At 38.6% G+C, this 12,697-nt stretch overlaps 1 protein-coding gene across 1 annotated transcript in view; it reads left to right on the top strand.

The window, feature by feature from the left end:
• The window catches only part of MALT1 (MALT1 paracaspase), a gene marked incomplete in the record, with an annotated part of 841,583 nt that overhangs the window by 279,401 nt on the left and 549,485 nt on the right, over positions 1-12,697 (top strand). The window contains 1 exon segment of the mRNA XM_044066161.1: positions 10,333-10,454. Within this exon segment, the coding sequence (XP_043922096.1) occupies positions 10,333-10,454 (122 nt within the window).

Raw genomic sequence — 12,697 nt, 5'->3', positions numbered from 1 at the left:
CCATCCTAGTAGTGTGTTTTTTAGACTTTGTCAACATCTACAATTCAAAATTTTTTTCAGAGGATACGAAAAGAGGCCAAACGAGGTGAAGGTGGATTTACTAGTGCCAAGAATCTTGACAATAAAATGGGTGATTTAGAAACTTTCCACTGCTTGGATGATGTTGCTGTTTCTACAACCACCAAAAACCCAGTTTAATGACCTAAAATGTATATCACAAATTTTGTTGCACATTCTAGGGGGAGGCAATAGTGTCTACATTTGTTAAAGAACACCTAGAAACCAGAAGACATAAAAATAACTCAAGATTAGAAATTGCTCACACAGTAACTGTTATCAGTCATACTGAATATAGTACTGTTAAGAATGTACTGTATGTGGTCTGTGTCACTAACAGAACACAATATTTTCTGACAAAACTCGAGGATGTAAAATTAAATTAAAGGGCATTCACTGGAGATTTGAAGTACCAAAACTATGATCGAATAAACTACTCATCTATTGTACTGTACTTCAAATAAACATGGCCAAATATTAAGTGAATATGTTAAACATAACACAAAATAATTTGGAAGAAATACTGTGAAATCCAGCTAGGATGGCAGTATCTTAGATATCATGTTGACCACTGTAAGATCTTTCTGCTCCCCCAAGATAAAACTCTCTGCAGTTAATACAGATGCCAATACTATCATCTTTCACCTATGTATAGAATCATACCCAGAGGCAAGTAGTATTTCCTAAATTTTAAGTGTTAGAAACTATGCTTGTAATTAATGGCATAGTTCTGCAAATAGATGGGGTTAGTGTTTTCAATAACCCAGATAAATTTGCTGAAGATATTGTCAGACTTCTTCAGTTTTGTTAACTGGTATCTTCATGAGCACTTACCTGTAAGACACATATGTAGGAGTAAATTCTACCAAAAACTTGTGAAATCACAAAATGAATTAATAGGATGTAAAACAGAAAAAAGTAGTACTACTTGTTTTTAAAAAAATTAACGTAGTCATAAAAACAAATCTACTGAAGTGAAACAAAATGCATTAACTGCTTACTTTCCTTATCATAACAGAGCTATGCTTCATCTCAAAGGATGAAAGCATTAAAAAAGTATTCTTTTATTTTTTAATTACATCAACATTTTAAAAGGAAATTGTGAATTAAATGTTTATTTATTTAAGGTATTACAATTCCTAAACCTAGGCATTGTAAAGAAATGAACCCCAGCAGTGAAATGCCACTGCATTCTATTGTAATCAGCATATAAACTATAACAGAATACTGTTTTTCAGGCTAGTTAAAACTTCCATTTAGAAGTTTAAAACTCTGAAGGGGCCATATCAGTGAAGGTAGCTGGTTATTTTAACATATTATCTATAAACACTCGTGACCATCTAGAGGTAGGATATGATGAATGCACTTGCAGAAGAATTTTGTGGAAATATATTAAATAAGCAAAGACATTTGCCATAATACTATAGAGACAACGAGAGACATCTGTTTTATATCTAAATATATGATAATATAATAATGTTACAAGTAAAATGTGGTTGCATGGGACCAGGCAGCATAATTGGAACTTTTCTGTACAGAATCAAGAAAAATAAGGCTTTGTTCATCATGTTAAACACATTGTTAGCATGTAGGCACATTCCTGTAGTGGCAGGCTGTAGTGGTACAGATTCACAGAGCCAAATGCTTTTAGACCAGCTTGGCCACTATTCTATGAAGGGTTTTTTTTTGCTCCTGACCCCTATGAGATATTACGCCTCCCACCAAATCACTCCATTGGCCTGTTTGTTCCCTTAGAGATTAGTGCCCCATGGCCTGTTGGGTTCCCTATGGGTAAGGAGCAAGAAATGGGACTTGTGGTATCATTCACTGGAATTTATGTATTTTTTTTTTTTTTTTATAATTTAGCTCTAAAATGTTTCCTGTGTACCTACCCACTGAAGCCCACGGAGTTTACTTTGAATGCTTGCCCTCCAGCCCTTCGCTTGGATAGAGGTGGACAAGTTTCACCTCATCACTTCATTGTCTTCCCAGACATCTTCTTTAGTGCCCAAACTACTGATTTGGCCTGGGACAATTAAGAGTTATACAGGTTTTTATCCCTTTCTGCCATGGAGCTGGTACTATTCCATGTTAAATCATGGAGAGAAAGTCATAAGATTTGTCAAAAATGACAGCAGGGTCCTACTTATGTTAGATATAGCACAATGTGTATTTAAGGCTTTTTGAAAGTTGTGGTATTCTTTGAAGACTTAAAACAGAAGACTTTATGAAGGACTGACAATGCATGATGGTTATTTTGCCTTTGCTAAGGTATTTAATACTGTTCTGTGTAAGAAAAATACTGATAAATTTAATGGATTATATGTTATTTCATACAGAATTCGGTAGATAAAACACTAGTTAAGCAACTGCATATAACATGTTAGGGTGGGGGGACTACCTTTCTCTTTTGATGTGACTTACCAGGGGGTCTTCTTTTTTAGAAGTTAGAGATGGGCTCTGGATTACCAGATGTGAAGATGATTGAATAGTGGGTAACAATTACCTCAGTAAAATATGTCAGTGTTCTCCAAGATTGTTTACTAAACTTGCACACCTTTGCTATAATAATGGTTTCACCTTTAATATCAGTAAATGTAGCTTCAGGAGGATTGGCAAAAATACATTTCAAAATAAATGGTCATATATAAAAAAAAATGTTTCACCATTGCTTAAAATCTACGGACAATGTTCAGAAAAACATATCACGCAGGTGGTCGAATTCTGAAGGTTGTGTCCAATTCATTCCAGGGAGATGATCATACTGCTTAATATCTCATTGACCTGACCAGTTATTGAATAAAATGCTGGATTTTGTAGACTTTGAAGAAGCCACATGAAACAACTTGAAAAGGTACAAAAAGGTACAGTAATTCTTTAGTAGAAAAATCATAGGGTTGTAAAACTTGAACTATTCAGAAAGGCTTCAGGAATTAGTATTGTAGTTGTTTTTTACATGTTACTTAGGCTGCTTCAGTCTGATCTGTTTGAAAGTCTATGCTTGGAATACACCACTGGCAGAACTTAGAGTAGATCATGGAACTTAATACTACAATTACATTTTAGTAATAAATATGCTGGTACATTAAATGTTGTAAAGAGTATGGAATAAGCTTGCCTTTATAATTGGAAGAAGCAAGGTCATTAACTGCCTTCAAAACTAATGTTGATATTTGTATGCAAAGTAGAAAATACCAAGACAGTGTTACTGTACAAGCTTTCTGAAGGCCAGTATGTTGCCAGCTTTTGACATATGATCCTTTAAACCTATTGACACTGTTTCTTTCTCAGGCTTTGCTGAGTTTTATGCACTTCACTTTCTTTTAGTTATGACTACTCTTGTTTCTTATTTTGGCTGTGAAAAATAAATTCCACTTGCCAACAGGTGCAGGCAGTGACTAATTTACTTAAGTAAGAAACATGCCTCTAAGTTCTGTTTTATGTATTTAAAGTTTAGTGATGCCACAAAAAGAAGATGTCTCAACTGCATTATAACACTTTCTGATTTCTGTCATATTTTGAGTATCAGCCTCTCACCTTTCTGGTTATGTTTCACTCAGATTCAGACTCTGTGCTTTCTAAGTTGAGCACAGTGATGCAGCACATCTTTACAACTTTCAAAAATCTGTTTCAGACGGTCACTTTGGAGAATACTCGAGACATGTTCTCTTGCACCATCTCCACGTTAAAGCTGTAAGAAACTATGGTACACTGCTAACAACCAAATTTAAAATTCCATTGTTGATTGTGGTGTAGATGTCTTCTTCTTAGCTGAGGCTTCATCATTTAAAGTGGATGCTTAGTTATCTTTGGCTGCTTTACCTATACTGTTTTCTTCATCTATTAGAAAGTTTCCCACATAGCCAGTCATTGATTATGGTGCCATCTGTTAAGAGGCTAGTACATGTACTCCTTCTCGATAAGGAAGATGTCTACTTCTCGGGCCTGGCTTTGTAATTTACTGGCATACCTAGCTGTCATTTAACGCATTCACTGAATACACCAAAACATCTTAGAGATGACATTTAAACACCAGTTGTTGCTTGGGCCTGAAACAGAAGAACATTGAGGAAGTAAAAGAAAAGGATCATGATCCACATCCCGCCCCCACCCCCAATAAAAAAGACCACAGTGAAGAACTTCTCAAAAGCCAACTTCACACTTCTTAAGACTGGTGTGGTATCCTTCAAGGCCCCTGAGCCATTGGAAACCACAACCCACGCTGCTGAATCCCTTACAAATGCTTTCTACGAGCACCTCCAGGATTGCATGGATCAAGCAATCCCAAATAAAATCAAGACCCTTTCCACCAAAGGCAAGCGCCCGATATGGTGGACCCCAGCCATAAACAAACTTTACAACAAGAGGAGAAAGCTACTACAAGATGGAGCAAAATCCCTAAAAGGGAAGACATCTCTGATCAATACTAGTAAAAAACTACGATCACTCATAAAATCATCCAAGGCCAACTTTGAGAGAAAAATCGCCAAGGACTCAAAAGACAGTCATAAGGCCTTCTTTAGCTATGTTAGAAATCTGGGTGGAAGTTTTGGGCATTGTTACCTATACACACACCAGAATGCTTTATGTAGTTTTAGTATATGATTTATTGTATGAGATGTTAAGTAAATAGTTATTAATCAATTTGGGGTTATTTAATATATTTATATTTATGCATTTATATTTAAAATACATTTAATGTTTTTAATAGCAGTTTTTGAATATGAAATTGTTTATATTATAGATCATAATTTGGTTTTAAACAAATGGTGTATCTAAACTCAGTGTATATACGAGTCAACGGAATGTATGTCTTAATGTTTATACATACAGCATGACGCTTTAAATTCTCAAGATATTAGTTTTTCAATGCAACTGTATGTTAGAATGTTGTTTTACGTTTATAAGTTGTAAATGTTTAAACTTGAGCAAGTTTTTTCCCTTCTTTGTTGAATAACTAGTTAGCTAATTGCTGTATTTAGGTAGATTGGTTAATTGATTTTACCTGATTCAATTTGACATGATTGAGTCACAGTAACAATGTATAAAATTCTCCAGTTCTTTTGTGGTTTATGATCTGAAGAAGCGTATGCATAATACGCGAAAGCGCTTGTCTCCATTAAAGTTTTATAATTTATGCTACCTGTTTGCCGTTTTCTGTGGTGAGACTGAACGTGTTCTTGCATCTACTTTTCCTGGTTTGTGACGAGCAGTCTCCGTTGGAAGGAGCAGTTTCTTTTGCTACTTCTTAAGACTGGTGTGGTATCCTTCAATGCCTTTGAGCCATTGGAAACCACAACCCATGCTGCTGAATCCCTTACAAATGCTTTCTACGAGCACCTCCAGGATTGCATGGATCAAGCAATCCCAAATAAAATCAAGACCCTTTCCACCAAAGGCAAGCGCCCGATCTGGTGGACCCCAGCCATAAACAAACTTTACAACAAGAGGAGAAAGCTACTACAAGATAGAGCAAAATCCCTAAAAGGGAAGACATCTCTGATCAATACTAGTAAAAAACTACGATCACTCATAAAATCATCCAAGGCCAACTTTGAGAGAAAAATCGCCAAGGACTCAAAAGACAATCATAAGGCCTTCTTTAGCTATGTTAGAAATCTGGGTGGAAACTCCCAGATATGCTCAGAATTAGTCCAAAATGATACAAAAATCACTGAACCCACAGACATTGCAAACATACTGGCAGACAGGTTCAGTAAAAATTTCTCCCCTCCCTCCCCCCCAAAAGGAGAAATATCTATCCCAGCAGAGTGTAGCCTCCCAATCATCTCAAATGCCCAGGTGAGAGCTGCTCTCTCTAAAGCTAAAAACACAGCATCAATGGGACCGGATGGTGTCCCCGGCTGTGTGCTACACAAACTCATTGAGGAACTAAACCCACACATAAGGCTGCTGTTTAATCTTTGCCTTACCACAGGATACATACCCAAAGAGTGGCGTACGGCAACTGTGGTCCCACTCCATAAAGGCGGTGCTTCTACGGACCCTGGTAATTACCGCCCCATAAGCTTAACAAGCCTGGTCTGCAAAGCTATGGAGAGGATCATAATGGAACTCATAAATAAAGACATAGGGGACCTACAGACATTGGATCCTACCCAATTTGGCTTTGTCAAGGGCAGATCATGCCTCTTGAACTTGGTCGACTTTTTTGAAACAGTCACCAAGGCCATTGATGAGGGTAAGGCAGTTCACACAGCCTACCTTGACCTTGCAAAAGCTTTCGACACAATACCCCACTTGGGTATCATAGAAAAGCTCACCAGCTTAAATGTAAACCCATATGTCACAAGATGGGTTGCAAACTGGCTCAAGGTTAGAACCCACAGGGTTAGAGTTGCTGGTGCCATGTCAGACTCCAAGCTGGTGACAAGCGGTGTCCCACAGGGCTCAGTCCTGGGCCCCCTCTTGTTCGGCATCTACTTTTCAGAAGTGCAGGCAAACATAGGAGGATTGTGGCTGACAAAGTTTGCAGATGACTGCAAACTGGGCGCCATAGTTGAAAATCCATCAGACACAGATATCCTTCAGAGAGGTCTCATAGAAATGGATAACTGGTGCCATAGCCATGGCCTTAAGCTAAACGCCAAAAAATGTATAGTCATACCCTTTGGTAAAAACAAGGTAACCCCAAGTTACCACATAGGTGGCAATCCATTAAGCACAGAAGAGGTTATCAGGGACCTGGGGACCCAAGTTGACAGTAACCTTTCTTTTGACACTCACATTGCCAAAGTGGTTAGGAGGACCTTCTACATTGCCCACCTGATTATGAAGGGATTCACATCCAGATCAAGGGAGGTCATTGTTCCCCTGTACTCTTCACTTATCAGACCAATTATTGAGTACAATGCCCCATTCGGAATGTATCTTACCCGACACCTGCAGCAATTGGAAAGACCCCAAAAGTTCCTCACCAAAAGGATAAAGGGGCTCAAAAATATGCCATATGCTGCCAGACTGAAGAAACTGCAGCTCTATTCAGTCGCATACCGTCTGCTCAGAGGTGACCTGTGCCTGACATACAAGGCCATGTCCAACCCGGAATTAATGGACATGCTCCACCTCAAAAAATCCAAATCCACCAGAGCCACAAGAGCAAGAGACTTGAACCTCAACACGGATATAAATAGGACATGCTGGAGGGACAGATTCATCACCCAGAGACTCCCTATGCTGTGGAACAGAATCCCAGTCCATGTGAGACAGAGCACCTCGCTGGCTCTGTTCAAGAGGAATCCTGACCAGTGGATGGGAGATCGTAGGTTTACCCCGGGGATCATCTCTGTATCACTGCTGGACAGAGGCACGGCAAACTAATGGGTATAGTATTCTTCAACCTAAGGGGTGGTGAAAGCCACACAACTCTGGCTAGGCTTATAAATGCCCTAGGGCAGATAGCCTAGTATGAACCTATGAACCTATGTCCTTAGGGATTCCAAAGTAAGGTTATATTCTGCACAGCATTCTTTTGTGTTTGGTATCTGCCTTCATTCTGACATAGCCCTGAATCCCAACAACTTGATGTGGCTGGAGCCCTGAATCTCACCAACATGATGCAACTGGGTCCTAGCAATTCTCTGTGTCTGAGATCCAGCAAGGCCACTGACTGAGGAAGGTTTCCTCAGCAATTTCAGGGGGGTTGCTGCCAGCCTTACAGAGGAGTGGAGCAGTCTTGAATCTCATCCTGACAGCATGTCTTTGGAGGTGGTGGGGGAGGTTCTCCTTATACTCCTTAACATGGTTCAGGTTAATCAAGAATGCACAGATGAGAGACAGAAAAAGGATATACAAATATATACCTTTTCTCAGTTTTGTTTCCCCTCCATCTCATCCCCTTTACCCTTGACAGACATCCTACCCTGACAGAAATATCAGGCAAGGAAGGAGGAGCAAAAAATTTCTTAACAGTTGAACTTTCTAGTTGGGCCATTAAACCTGCAAGGTGTGTTCTATTTTTCCAGAATAAAGACTTAACTTCATTCCCAATGAGTCCTTTGTATGGTTATTCTTAGCCTGTCCACCCATGCTAATCCACAGTGGATTTAATGTACTGTTGGAACACTGTATTTTGTAAGGTTTCAGCTAATTGGCAATTCTGAATGCCCATAACTTGTTTTGTTGTTTTACTGGACAGTTTCAGGCCAATAAATCCAAACCCCACTAGCTGTGGATATGCATATTTCGGCCTTGTTATGACCTCATTAGCACAGCACAAGCAGAGTGTTTGACTAAGCATTAGAAACACAGGGCTGTTATACCCAGCTGATGTCCACTATCATTAGGGTCACTGCAAAAATATCCCAAACAACAAACTAAAACAATGAGTGAGAAGGTCACTGAAAAAACAATCCGTAAAAACAAAATGAAAACTCCAGCAAAGCTAGAACTTCCACTGAGTGACCTCCCAAACCTCTTGTATCAGAGGCACATGGGATATATGCAAATGATCCTTATAAACATCAGGTGTTTCAGCTAACTGGCAATTCTGAATCAATAAAAACAAAATGAAAACTCCAGCAAAGCTAGGACTTCCACTGTGTGACCTCCCAAACCTCTTGTATCAGAGGCACATGGGATATATGCAAATGATGATTGTTCTGATGAAGTCTCTAGAGTTGGGATGAAACCTAGGTTAACTATTCGTGCCTGAACATTTCTTTTCATCTGGAAATAAAGTTTGAATTGGCCACTGTTTCACAAGTGTTTTCATTGATATATGCAAATGATGCTTATAAACATCATGTGTTTTAGCTAATTGGTAATTCTGAATGCCCATGACTTGTTTCGCCATTTATCCACAGCTAGTGCGGTTTGGCTTTATTGGCCTGAAATTGTCCAGTAAAATGACAAAACAAGTCATGGGCATTCAGAATTGCCAATTAGCTGAAACACCTGATGTTCATAAGGATCATTTGCGTATATCCCATGTGCCTCTGATACAAGAGGTTTCAGAGGTCATTCAGTGGAAGTTCTGCTTTGCTGCAGTTTTCATTTTGTTTTTACTGATTGGTTTTTCAGTGACCTTCTCACTCATTGTTTTAATATTTTGTGAGGTTGGAATAAATATCACCTTCCTTTGATGTCTACATATTTCTGTATTCGTAGATGTGTTTTTAGCTGATTTTTCCTTCTGAGTTTAGATCTTCAAGTAGCTTACTGTTCACAGTGTATTGTTTGAAACAAAGGTTATGTTGAAGCAATGCTGTAGCGTAGAAGGATGAAGCAATGACTATGACCCAGGTGACCCAGGTTCGATTAGCGGCTTGGGTGTCTGGATTGATGGCAGGGAAAGGTAAGTATGTCTATCCTGGGAGGGGGTACACACCTGAATGCAGCTCATGTCAATCCCTGGTGGAGGCCAGGGTCACATAAATGTGTGTTGTCCTAGGTGGAAGTAGTTGATGGATATTGGTTGAGTCACTGTAGAGGTGGGACGATACATGGCATGCCCCTGTTGCTCTTCTGCTCATTGGATATATACAGGCGTGCACAAGAGGAAATGGGGATGTCAGGGCATGAGTAAAAGAAACATTTGGCAACAGTATAGTGCTGTACCAGAATGCCTTGATCTTGACGCTCTTCAAAGCATGGGTTGGAGTAGATCCAGGGGATTAGGTGACCCCAGTAGACCTAGAGGAAGAGACAAGACATTTGTGACAACTGATGGTCAGCTACAGGGGGTGAAAAAAAATAAGGTTATATTTCTGTAGGACTTGATTAGAATTACCAAGATAAACACTTTGATTAGCTAGGTAAAAATATCTTAATTGCATCACAGCTAATGGTGCTGTCATCCGATCACATCACATGTGCAATATTTGTTGGTTTGCTTTACCAGAGATGTATTAGTGTATTGAATGTTGTGAACCAGTACCAAGTAGTACATATGTACAGCTGGTTGTAGACCATACATTACTGAATAAAAGTTAATGTTACAGTAATTAATAGAAGCTTTTTTTGTTAACCCCATGGTTGTGGTCCTTTGATATTGATGAAGTTTGCTATTAATACAGTTTTCTGTTCTCTCTCTGACGCTATGGTTGCCATGATACAAGTAAAAAAAAAATGCTACAGTTTGATACAGTCCTTGTCTTCAGTACTTAATTTGATTAGAAATATTGTACTGATTTCTGTTTCACATAGTTGACATTTTGTACATATAAAGCAATAGTTTGCAAATGTTTCAAGCTTATATATTTTTGCAGATGTCTTACTCAATGATGCCACTAATATATGCAGTTTTCATTTCAGGCTTGAAGATCGAGGTCCAGCCAGAATCAAGAGCTGTCTTGCCTGGACAGATTGTCAAACTCTGCTGCCGAGCATCTTCTCATCTTTTTGTGCAATATCAGTGGTTCAAAATGAAAGAAGAGGTAATGGCATTACCATCTGTTTAACCAGTTAGTAAAATAAATGTTACCTTGTTATACTTCATCTGTGACTACCACTGCAGAATATACTGCTGAAAGAGTCATTCCATTTGAAGAGCTAATGTAGCAACTGAATACCATCTTGACTGGCTGCAGCGGTAAACAGTTACAGGAGTTTGTAACAATGTATGACGTTATTTCCGTCTTTGCACCTGTACTTGACAGATGCTTCTTCGTGCACACCTCCTCTCTGTAGAGCTCATTCTGATTTGGTCTTGGGTCTGTTTGAGGATCTGAATAGTTTCTCACTATAATAGAAATATATATACATATATTTCTGCACAGCTCTGGGTCTGTTTGAGTTTTTGAATGATATCTTACTATAATAGAAATATATTCACCTATATATGCTGTGTAAAAAAATAAGTGGGGTGTAATTTAAACCTATGAAGCCAAAGACAACTCAACCAGCTTCTGATTCATGAAGCGCCATCAACATAAGGAATACATCTCAAGATGTTTCTTAGCACAGATGTTATGGTAGCTCAGTATCCTTACTGTAGTGCTTACTCTAACATGTTTTTAGTGTAGTGGTCAACACATGCAACTCATTGATGGAGTCATGGCAACTCACCAAAGGTAATTACAGACAGCGTTGATAATACAAAACAATGTCAATGAAAATCACTTTTAGCCTCAATCAAATAAAGATTTTTTGCACCCCATGTGGAGGGACACCCTTACATCCCCCAACTTTATATATACTAACTCTCAGTCACAGAATACTGGGGGAAAGGGCAAAGCTAACAAGTCCTGAAAGTGATTTTCACATATATCGTCTTACAATACTGGCACTCTCACAACTGGCAGTTGTACAGGTGTATACCTGTAAGGCTCCTTTCATTGATACCGAGTGTTTTAGTTTTTTTTTATTACTGTAAAGAATTTAGGGAAAAAAACTACTGTCTTCAGGGTTTGGAGCTGAGTCAGTCATTTATTTATTCACATTTGTTGACCGGGTTAGTCCAGCTGGGTTAGAAACCCATTTTCAGTGGAGACCCGAGGAGAAAAGCTCCAGTTGTATTTAATATACATTATAGATAAAGCCAAAAAGAGGGGTAATATTATATATATATATATATATATATATATATAAATAGGAAGAGTAGAGAAGGGATTAAGAGTAGGATAGTATACCAGCATGAGGCCTTGTATATGTAAAAATATTTATAGATGAATAATACCATGTGATTAGAAAGTGTATTTGTTTATACTTGAGAGATTTGGTAGGCTGTTTTTAGCAGTCTAGGTAGAATGGGTGGGAGTTAAGAACTTTGAAAGTGGGGGTTAGGCGAGGTTATGGCAGGGACAAGTTCTGGAGTTGAGCAGATGCTGTTTAAGTTCCCTTTTAAAGTGAGATGGATATATAATGGCACGTAGGTCTAAGGGCAGTTTATTCCAGGACTGGGCAACTGAACATTTGTATAGTAATTTACCCACATTTTTCTTTGGTGGATGGACTGTTAGTAGTTGCTGGTTTGATGTGCGCAGGGACCAAGATGGGGGAGTAGGTGGATACGAGGGTAGAGAGAGCTGGACAGGAAGATGGTTTATATAGTATAGGGTGTACAATTTGGAATTGTGATGTTAACAGTAGCTGTGGGAATTCAAGCCATTGCAGGGAGTTTAGGGCTAGGCAATGATGTGAGGTGTAGTGAGAGTTGGTAATGAATCTAGCAATTTTATGATATGTTTGTTGGAGTTTAGTCAAGGTAGTGTGCTGGATAAAAGTTAGTACTGGGGCAGCATAGAGAAGTGAGGGTAAGAGGAGTGCCTGAGCTAGGGTGAGTCAGCATTGTGTCCCCTGCTCCCCGTTAGTTTACAAGTGTGGAATGAACTGTATTAGTGTACTGGTGAAGTACTCTGTGTTGTACATCATTGTGCTTAATAATTTACAGCTTTGTGATTACAAGTTCCCAGAGATGGACAGTGGCAAAAACACATGTGTACCCCACACACCTCCTGCTAAATATTATAACAAGTTCTGAAAGGTTGTTATTACTTGGATAAAAGGCAAATTTAAATTTCACATACTTCAAGTATTTTTCTATTTTTACTTCTGGGGCTGTCACTGAACATATTTAGGTTTTCTCTCCATTATTCTGTACATTGATATTGAAAACCATAAACTGTATTTATTAATACACTAAACTTGGAAGACTTAAGCCTTTTGCTTCTTATTTAAT

Source organism: Protopterus annectens, chromosome 1.part0 (assembly GCF_019279795.1).
Source record: "Protopterus annectens isolate FY-2018-M chromosome 1.part0, PAN1.0, whole genome shotgun sequence".
In the NCBI taxonomy this organism is placed as follows: domain Eukaryota; kingdom Metazoa; phylum Chordata; order Ceratodontiformes; family Protopteridae; genus Protopterus; species Protopterus annectens.
The sequence above is the reverse complement of the archived record's forward strand: the minus strand, read 5'-3'. Positions and strand labels throughout refer to the sequence as shown.